The following is a 10,429-nucleotide window of genomic DNA, read 5'->3' as shown; positions in this document are numbered from 1 at the left end:
CGTCATTGATCCGCTCTCCATATAAACTACGAGATGATTCGTTCCTGAGAAATAGTTCGCAGTAAAGAGAATGTAATGGCGGATGACACAAGGCATTTCACGGATATCAAAGATATTCGGCCCGGCATAAAAAACTTAAACTGTTTATTCATAGTTTTGGAAGTTGGTAAGCTTCCCCTATCCTTTCACTCGCTCCCTGCTTTTTCGGATGACAAATTCACGGTCAATTATCCGGCTGTTTCTTTTAGGCAAAGGCACCAAAACTAAAGATGACCATGTTGTTCGGGCATGTCGAGTGGCCGACAAAACCGGTTCTGTTACGGTGTCTGTTTGGGATGAAGTTGGAGAAATCCTTCAACCAGGAGATATCATTAAGTTTGTTCGAGGGTAAGGACGGATACTTTCCTCGTCTTTTTTGAGGCTACGTTTTTGATCGCGGAATGTCTTGAAATTCCTTGAGGTTTCAAATTTCCTTGTCGCATTTTTTAAAGTAGAATTCCGGGGGGAGGTGTTCGCGCAGCCTGGGCCATCACTTGGGAAGAGAACTGAGACAATTCCGGTGGAGAAATTCGAGCTGAAAAGCTTGTATGTACTCCAAATCGTTCACTAAAAATCCAAGACACGTCTCAATCAAAAACGTTCTGAGAAGTAAATTTGTAATGTTTGGAATTCTTTTAGGGGAGGGGAGGGTTGCTAGAAGTTAGGCCTTATGGTCCGTTTCTTGGTAGATTCTGGTGCTCTTTGCACCGAATTTGCAGTCCCTTTTGTATGCATGAACTGCAAAATCAAGGTTTTGATATTTTCATAACAGTGGTTTGTATCAGGAGAGTTTGCCAAAATTTCTTCTGGTTCTGGGGGAGGGGAAAGGGGGGGTGTTCATTGATCTCATCTCAAGCTTCTTCTCTCTTCCTTTAACTTATAAGCCTGAAGCAGTTGATGAGAACCTAAGTGCCTCTACATTATTGTAGTCACCAAATAAGGGAAGAAATGAGTTCACCTACCACGGCATCCTTTTTCATATCTTTATCTGTATCAAGTATTTCATAGCCTGTATTAAGCTACCATTTGGCCATTATAACCGCTATCTATCTGAGAACACTGTTTCTCAGACCCATTCTGGTCTGATCCAGATGTTTTGGATGCCTCCTTCCAGGTGAATTGCCATGTAGAGCAGTTTGTGGTTAATAGTGGTCAATAGCTTTTTTATAAACTACTTTTTTTTATAATATGACTAGCATTCAACAAGGCAAGAGTCTCCATGGCAAACAATAAAGGCTGTCTTTGTCATTAGAGTTTTCAACTGTATCCAACAATGATTTTTAATTTAAAAGCAGTTTTTGTTATAGTGGCCTTTGAATGTCACTGTTATGCTACACTTTTCCCTGCTAAACATAATTTTGATATCTCTATTTTCTTTAGACTGAAAAGTTCTTTCCACGACAACTGTTGCACGTGTGTAAAACATCCACTGTTCAATGTTACAGATCACATGTAACAATTTTTTTTAAAACTCTTTCAGGTACTCTCAGTTATGGAAAGGAAGCCTGACTCTTTACACTGGACGAGTGGGACATATGGAAAAAGTTGGAGAGTAAGTGTCAGAGTTATTGGTATGTTAATGCAGGAAACAGAAAAAATGAATAATTAACAATAAACTTGGTAGAGAGGTTTATTATTATTTTATAAAAGGTCATATTGACCACACCTTCACTTATTGTTTTTACCCAAATTTAGTTATTTATTTAGTGTTGTTTAAATGATTTAGTTGTTTTAAATTTTTTTTGACATTCATTTCTAGCTTTTGTATGGTGTTTTGCGAATTGCCAAATATGAGTGATCCCAATGCAGAATTTCTTCAACAATATAAACAGGTAATAATTACAGTAATAATCATAACTGTAACATAATTCTTAACTCTGATTGTCTATCAACTGTCCTGATTTCAGTACTTATAGGACAGTGTTATAGGACAGTAATAATGCATCATGCCTGTAATTGGACAGTACGTGTCAACACACACATGCACGCGTAAATGGCTTTTTTTCACTGCTAGAAAAAAAACTCAAATTTCCAGCCATTTCAGAGGGCTTAAATTTAAAACTTTTACGGGGAAGCATGCCCCCGGAACCCCCTAGTTGACTCATGCTGATGCATTCGAAGTGCACAACTCAGTTTCAGACAACTAAAGCTCCCCCTCCCCTTAGAAACTTGCCCCTTCGGCCTCATTTGGTCCATCTCCTCCTTGATCACATCTACCGGTAAAAAAACCTGGCTACAAGCCTGACCCCCTTTATATATTAAATAGCTCTTAAGAAATTTAACTACTTCTTAATTGTTTACATTTTGTGTTACCTGAATTTCTTTTCCAGAATCTTCAACAAAATGAAATAAGAAACTCGCCAAATTCATCTACAACACCGTCAACAACAGCATCGTTAATGCAGAGGAATCAAAATCACACCCTGGACCATTTACCAGCAATGAGCAACTCAAATAACCATCATGTGACCAATTCCATGTCTCATAGATTTCACCCTTACAGTAGACCAGATGGAACAAACTCTCAAGCAAATGTAACATCCAAGGTTGATGCTTCACGTGATCCAAGGTTAAAAATGCGCGGCAGCAATGGCATTGGAAATAACAATGGGAATAATACTGGATTTGTCTTAGCATCATCACATAACAGTAATGGAACTCATAATACTGAACTTCCAGTGCGTAATGTTATAAACAGTAGTCGTGATCCTCGGACTCGTAGATAGTATACTAGATAGACTTTGTATTTCTTTTTTTGTACAGCATTAGGGTAGCAAATTGAATAAAGTTAAAAGATGTTTGTTGAGCTATAAAACACCTAAGGATACTAGAAAGTGGGGGGGAGGGGGGAAGAGGGGGGCTTGAAAATTCACGGACAGTATTATTAAATATGTTTATCTTAAAAGGTGGCATCAGAAATGGAAAACTTGGAAGAGATATTCAAAAGTGTCTCTTGCTCTTCTCCACCTTGCTTCCTTTCCCTTTAATGTTAGGAACAAACAGTGTTCCTTTTGTACCGAGAATGAGTTTCAGGGACTGCACGATAAGACGGCTCCAAACACCAGGTAGAACTATTAGAATTAAAAAGTAAATGTAAGTTGCTGTTGATAAGGTATATTGAGATACTTTTGTATTTTGTACATGACGCATGTAAAAATAATATTTGTTAATAAATAAAGAGCATTTTCCAGTGAATGCTTATGAATTGCTATAGTGTAAGCTACTATTTTTGTCCTAGAATGCATGCTGTTATCCAATCTTTTCTTTCATCTTAAAGCCTGTAACTATTAATTTTGTTTTCTTTCAGATTTATTTTTTTGTCAAAAAGTGGTCTTGCCAGCCATTTTACAATTGCAGATCATTTCTTTTGATCTTCTCATAACAGTTTTATGGTACTACCCTTTCGAAATAGATATAATCCACACAAAATCGAAATCTTTATAACTTTTGGACTCCTAACGTATGACCAAACATCATTTCTAGGTTGATTTTGTTTATCAACAAACACTGAAAAAAATTCCAAATTTAAATGCTTAGGTTAACCCTAGGGAAAAATCTAAGATGAAATCAGTCTCTCTATAACTTGGTTTTGTAAGTTGTTCGCATCAAAGCAAATCGCCAGACATTGATTTCTAGCTTCATTTTGACCATTACCAAAAAAGAAAGAAAGAAGAAATTGCTAATTTGGACTAAAAAGCAAAAGTTAACCACTTCCCCCAACTTCGTCCTCAGGGTAGAGTCCCAGGGGATGAGTTTGCCCCTTCCCCCACCCAAAGACACTTTTTGACCATCAAAAAATGACCGGGAAGCAAAGGTATAGGCCTCTTGGGAACTTTCCGATATGGTCCAGCCAAAAGTGAAATCTTTATACTGCTTTATAGCTTAGTTTTCTGCATTTAACAAGTGAAAACGAACGCAATTAGCCTGGGACCAGGCTCAGCATTGTGGGAAAAAGCTCGCTCGCCGATATTTTTCCTATTTGCTATTTGACCCCTTTTTTTACCTTTTTCCCAGACCCAGGCTAGAACGCAATATTTTATAAACTTCAGTTAAGCGGTGTTCAGCTCTATTCAGGGCTCGAGTTTGTAATCTTTGTTGCGTTTCCACTTTTCAGTTAGGTTTTGTCCATGGATATTAAAGACTACGATAAGTTGACTTCTGCAGGGGAAATCTTGCTAAACTTATTTTGCGGCTTACTACCGTTGTGTTTGCGAGAGTTCTCAGAAGACAAACTCACATACCAGAAAAACGCCATATGAGACAGCCTTACAAAGGTATTCTACCTCTCCTTCCTTTTTTCACCTTTTGGGACATACTTTCATCGTAGCCTTAGCGTGGTGTGGGATGGGAGGGGGTGTAGTGTCCTTGTCGTGAAACTCTCGGCCGGGTCTCGGCTAACTCTCGGCCAGACTGAGAACCGAGAACTACAATCTTGGACAAAATAAATGGAAAACCTAGATGGGAAAATGGCGCGTTTTTGCCCTTCGCGAGCCTTCATCCTTGTTTTGGGGGGATGGGGGTTTGCTGTTCCATTTATTTTGTCCAAGATAGTTGCCTTGTTCTTCAACTAGTTGCTAGGCCTCATTATTATTCCGCGCGGCCAGAGCGTCTCGGGTCACGTGGTCCAAACGAAGATCCTGGGAAAACGCCGTGCACGTGGTACAAACCAAGAACAAGCAAACATGGCGGAGAAGTCGGAGGTTGTGTACGGATTCAAATCCACCCTTTAAAAGGGAAACGCACAATTAAAAAAGGTGCTTAATTGACCGCAAAAACGGTTTAACACTTGAAATGTTTCATGTGGGGTTTGAGAAACGAGACAGTTTTTCAACATAAGTTATTTGTTATTTGTTTTGCAGTACTTCACGTTAATTCTGTGTCCAGTTTAGCTGCAGAGCGACAACTACCTGGGCCATGTGAGCAGGTAAGGTTAAAGTAAGAGGTCTAAACTGGCATTTGACTAACAAAGACAAAAGCCAAACGAATACGGCATCCTATTTAATGATTAAAATAATTAAGCTTTGCGCTTATGGGGTAAACGTGCTACAAAATTAAGAGGTTTTCAGCTTGTAATCATTGCAGTGAAATAAGTTTTCAAGCATTGTTTTTATCTTCTTATTTTTTACACGATTTTTGTCTTTCTTTGCTTATTTTTCACATGTGCCTTACACATATGTGAGGTGAATTGGTAAAAACCATCTGTCGAGCTTTTTTCACTATTTCTTAGTAAAACATGTACAGTGTATGTGGTGCCAGTAAGGCCTGTTTCAAACGTCGTGCTACTGCCGTGCTAAGCTGGCTCGACTGCAGCACAACACTAGCACGACTTGGTTTCAGACGTCGAAGTTAATTCAATCGAATAGACCGGCTGTTGCTGAAAACACAACACAAAAATAAAGAAACGGTTTAGCAAACTTTTAAATGTATTGTAATGTATTTCTAATTTATGAATTGAGTTCGGCACGGTGGTAGCATGACGTTTAAAACCAAGCCGAGCTACTGCCGTGTAGCACGGCAAGGCTTGCCGTGCTACACAGTAGTAGTACGACTTGGTTTCAAACGACGTGCTACTGCCGTGCTAAAGTCGAATTTAATTCATACAATTGAGTTCGGCACGGCAGTAGCGCAACGTTTGAAATGGACCTAATTGTGCTCACATTTAGGCAGGTTTATTTTTAGAGAAAATATCTTTGAGCTTTATGAGAGAGCTTATGGGGCGAAGTTTAGGTCGGGAAATTTGTTAGGAAATGGAAATAAAAATCGATGAAACTTTCCTTGTGGTGAGTTGTTGTTGTCCTTTATATGCACACAAAATGGTCTCCTTCATCTTTCCTACATAGTATAGTGACAAGGTAGGAGGCTGACGGCAGCGCTGGGGCTCTGATCGGTCCCAAACCAGCATGATTTTTTTCACGAAAATTGAATCCAGTTGCTAAATAAACATGCCAGGCTCGGGGAACATGAATTTCTCTAAACCCTGACTCCAGCTAGCAACGCGAAGCCAGTAGTTTCTGTAGAGCTTATATGTTTACCTATTCAAATGACAGCCAGAAGCTGTTAGGATCACAACTGGTCCAACTGAGCTTGGGATACTTGGTGACAAGTATAATGAGTCCCCAAGGAGGGAAGGGAGTACCACTCACCGCCCGACTGCACCCTTCCCTCCACGGGGACTTATTATACCTGTCACCAGGCACCTTAAGCTCAGTGCCATTTTTGAATTGGACCAGTTGTCAACTGGATTCGATTTTCACGAAAAAAAAATCGTGCTTGTTTAGGGGTTGATCGCTGTCCCAACACTGTTGTCAGCCTCCTACCCTGTCACTATACTATGTAGGAAAGATGAAGGAGACTATTTTTCCCAAAACTTCATGTGCATATAAAGGACAACAATAACTCGCCACGTGGTAAGTTTCGTTGATTTTTAACCCTAACCCTCCAGACCTAAACTTTGCCCTGTATGTTCTCTATATTTACTCATGCTATATGAAACTCGTATGTGACACAAATAGTGAGCCTGGATTACCTGTGGTTCCACTGTGCAATTACCCTCATTAAATTATTAATCCTTTAATTTTGCTCAAAATACTTACAGGTATGACTTATTATAGACAACAACGTAGTTAGAACCACATTATTCTGTACAGATGAAAAGGCATTGTGTTACCTTTGTGCAAGTAATATTACTGAGAGGGGGTTAAGTAAAAATTGAAATTTTCTTGTCCACTGGACAAGTGGATTTTGTTTTTTTTCCTTCCCTGGATAAGCAACTTTCAAACAATTAACAGTATTATTTTTAGCAACAAATCAGTCAGCTACAGTAATTCTCTTGATAAACAGAACAAATGCAATACAGAAAGCTGAGTTGCCTTAAAACGTATTATATTATAGTACTGTAAGTCATTGTAACTTACTGCTGCAGTATAAGTAGAAGTTATTGTCTGGTAGTAAAACACATTTAATTTTCCAGAAAAATGTCTGTGCATGGCAAATTGAACATGAAGCACTCATTGTAATTCTCAGAGACCACCTGGGGGCATGAAAACCTGAACCCAAAGCTTGCCTTAATTATCTGAACAGGTAGGTAACAATGCAATCCCCCCCCCCCCTGCTTCAATACCAAGCAGCAAGCATCAGGGTTGTCACTAAGATTTCAAGTTGCCAACAAACAACAATACAACAAGTAGGCGGGGAATCAAACGGCTAGGGATTTCTCTTGGCTCTATTTTTCTTCTATTTTCCAATAAAAGTAGCCAGGGCCACTCTCTTAGTAGCCGGGGAAAATCCCCGGCCCCCGGCTCTTAATGACAACCCTGATGCATGATGCAAATGTTTTAAAACCATTCATTCTATAATAAACAGTGAAATACATGTAAACCAGTTTATGTATATGTTGTGGTTGATTTTTTATATTTCTCAGGTAAATTTTCTAAAAGTTTTTCTTTTCTTTTCTTTTTGGGTATGGTGATGTTGCTAATGAAGTTGAAAAATAAAAATTACCCGAGATAAAAAAATAACTACCACATATGCATGTATATCTGTAGGAACCTTGCAAGAAGCCATCACCTAAGACACCACATACACTGAAGCAGTCAGTAAAATACTGAACACATGTACTATTGTGCAGTTCTAGAAAAAATATCCATACCCCCCACGGAGGGAACTTTTACTTTAGACCCCCCACCCCGCCTGGAATTTACACTGTAGGGGCTGCTTGTTATAGTCCCCCACCCCCTAAAATTTGGTTGAGTACCCTCTGGGAAGTATATTTGGGTCAAAATTGTTGTATTTGTTGCACTATGTTTTTTATGTCCTTACCTAATGATAAACCATACAGGCGATACCTTATACTACGGACTACACGAAAAATGTCATTTACAAAAGAACCAGTTACATTCAAACTAAACACCACGTGAAGTTTCATTACTTCATTGTAGTTAGAACATGTTGCAAAAAGGCTTAGAACACAACCAAATTACGGTGAATCAATTGTGTAATAAAGCAACACCTAGCTTACAAGCATGCTTTCCTTTTTGGGCAAACAAAGTGAGCCTCGCGAGATCGCGCCGCCCCTCGCTCGCGCCGCCCCTTGCTCACGCGTTTTCTCTTGCGAAGCTTGCTTCGCTTGCCTAAGTAGGATAGCTTGCTTGCAGGCTAAACAACATCCTAAGGTTTATTCATGAGCAGATGACAATATTATGGTATTAAAGAAAACTATTGCAAAAAGCATTTAGCTGACTGTAGGTAAAACATGATCGATGCTAACAATAATACTTGTTTTGAAACACTGGTAACAGTAAAATAACTGATAGCTTTCTCAACAGAGAAGCTGCTATTTATTATTAACTCACCAATCTTACTCAAACTCCCTGGAAAAAGACCTCTGTAAGCAACCCCCGACTCTCTCGGACCCCGACTCCCTCGAAAATGGCCTCCTTTTTGACACCCTCCCTTCCCCTCGAAATTTCCGTTGCCCTTCGTGGGGGATTATGAATATTTTCTGCAAGTACGCATTACACTTACCAAAGGGAGGCCGTATAGGGATAAAAGAGTTTTGAAATTCTGCAAGCAAAGCAACCTTGTTATAAAAAAAGACAAATGCAAATCTCATATGGTGTTTCCCTTCAGAGTTCTCATTGGCTACTGATTCAGTAAACAGCACTACTGATTTTTGTAACCATTATTTCTCAGGATAACGTTCATGTTATGCTGTATTTTTTTGTAGGAGTAAAATGCTGGGAAAGGGAAATGATACATGTCCAGTTGAAAGTTGTATCAGATTTCAACCGAGATGTCCATATGAGAAAGCTTGACAGGGATGGAAGGAACTAATAACTTTCCAACTTCTGGTAGGTTCAACCCGGAAGCCCCAGTAAGCGTTACGCCAAGTAAAGGTAATTTGGGGACCACACAAGGCAAAGAGAAAGTGGTCTGACCTCGGCATGATTCGCACCCACGGACGATCTCCAAGTTGGATCTGCTGTTGCTCTACTGATTATGCCGTGAACCCTGCATGGAGCAAGTCGTGGGTAATTTGTGTAGCAGACCGCATAAAGGGTAGAATGTGTAATTAAGTAAACTTACATACCTAATACTGATCTCAGTATTATCTGCCATGTACATTGTTAGTACTGTGTAGGAAATGATGCAACAGACAATTATCTCTGCAGTGAAAAATCATCGACTGCTACAAAAAATCCTTTAAACCCCGATTAGCTTCTATTTTAACAAAAAAAACACCAACACCAATACAATCAACTTTTCGTTATTATTTCAGAGTTCCTGTCGCTGCCAAACTGCGGGAATTGATATCAAAGCTTCTGTTCCCGGGAGGTCTTAGCAGGAATTTCACTCTCGGCATCAACAAGTGAGTGCTTTGAGTTTGCAAGTCTTCAGATTCCTAGATTTCTGGCCTTTTTAGCTTTAATCTCTTTCTATTAAAGAGAAGATCAAGGTTACCCCCAGTCTAAAATTATCAATGCAGACAATGGGAATCCTGGTTTGTTTAGGAACTGATTTTTTTTGTGGAAATTTGACTGAGTGTATAGGCGTTGAGACGTATTTTGCATAAACCACTGACACTCAAACCGATATTACACAATAAATCAGGGAACAGAAAAATGTAGGGATACCACGCTAATTCGGGTGCTTTTCAAATTGGAACCTTATGCTAACATCTTAGTTTCTTCCTCTCTCTACAGGTGATGGTAGCACGTTTTGGGATTGCCAAGTAAACTCTATTGACCGTGATTCTATTTTTTCCGCTTTCTTTTTTGAAGAGAAGGAGGTCCACATTACTCCGATCTAAAATTATCAGAGCGGACAACTGGAATCCTGGTTTCTTTGGGAATTGATTTTTTTGTGGAAATTCGAAGGGGTGTATAGGTGTTGAAACGTATTTTGCGTAAACCGCTGACACTCAAACCGAATTTACACAATAAATCAGTTAACAGAGAAACATGGGGATACCAATCCAAAATTATTAATGTGGACAAGGGGAATCTTGGTTTGTTTGGAAACTGATTTTTTGTGGAAATTCGACGGGGTGTATAGGCGTTGAAACGTATTTTGCGTATACCGCTGACACTCAAACAACCGAATTTACACAATAAATCAGTTAACAGAGAAACGTAGGGATACCAATCCAAAATTATTTACGTGGCCCAGGGGAATCCTGGTTTGTTTGGGAACTGATTTTTTGTGGAAATTCGATGGGGTGTATAGGCGTTGAAACGTATTTTGCGTATACCGCTGACACTCAAACAACTGAATTTACACAATAAATCAGTTAACAGAGAAACTTAGGGATACCATGCTAATTCGGGTGCTTTTCAAATTGTAACCTTATGCTAACTTCTTAGTTTCTTCCTATCTCTACAGGTGATGGTAG

At 39.3% G+C, this 10,429-nt stretch overlaps 1 protein-coding gene and 1 long non-coding RNA gene across 2 annotated transcripts; both read left to right on the top strand.

Moving 5' to 3' along the window:
- Positions 1 to 29: 29 nt before the first annotated feature.
- On the top strand, positions 30 to 3,250 carry LOC140924295 (uncharacterized). Its single transcript, XM_073374325.1, has 5 exons — positions 30 to 166; positions 249 to 387; positions 1,520 to 1,591; positions 1,799 to 1,871; positions 2,370 to 3,250. The coding sequence occupies exons 1-5, from the start codon at positions 76 to 78 to the stop codon at positions 2,763 to 2,765; spliced, it is 771 nt and encodes a 256-aa protein (XP_073230426.1). The 5' UTR covers positions 30 to 75; the 3' UTR covers positions 2,766 to 3,250.
- A 1,500-nt stretch (positions 3,251 to 4,750) lies between these two features.
- Positions 4,751 to 10,010, top strand: LOC140924981 (uncharacterized). The gene is made up of 5 exons (XR_012164363.1): positions 4,751 to 4,793; positions 4,899 to 4,963; positions 7,010 to 7,119; positions 8,765 to 8,888; positions 9,317 to 10,010. It is a non-coding gene; the product is annotated as an uncharacterized lncRNA (long non-coding RNA).
- Positions 10,011 to 10,429: the final 419 nt, after the last annotated feature.

The sequence above is a fragment of the Porites lutea genome, chromosome 14 (assembly GCF_958299795.1).
Source record: "Porites lutea chromosome 14, jaPorLute2.1, whole genome shotgun sequence".
Taxonomy (NCBI): Eukaryota; Metazoa; Cnidaria; class Anthozoa; order Scleractinia; family Poritidae; genus Porites; species Porites lutea.
This window is presented reverse-complemented; position numbering and strand designations above follow the sequence as displayed.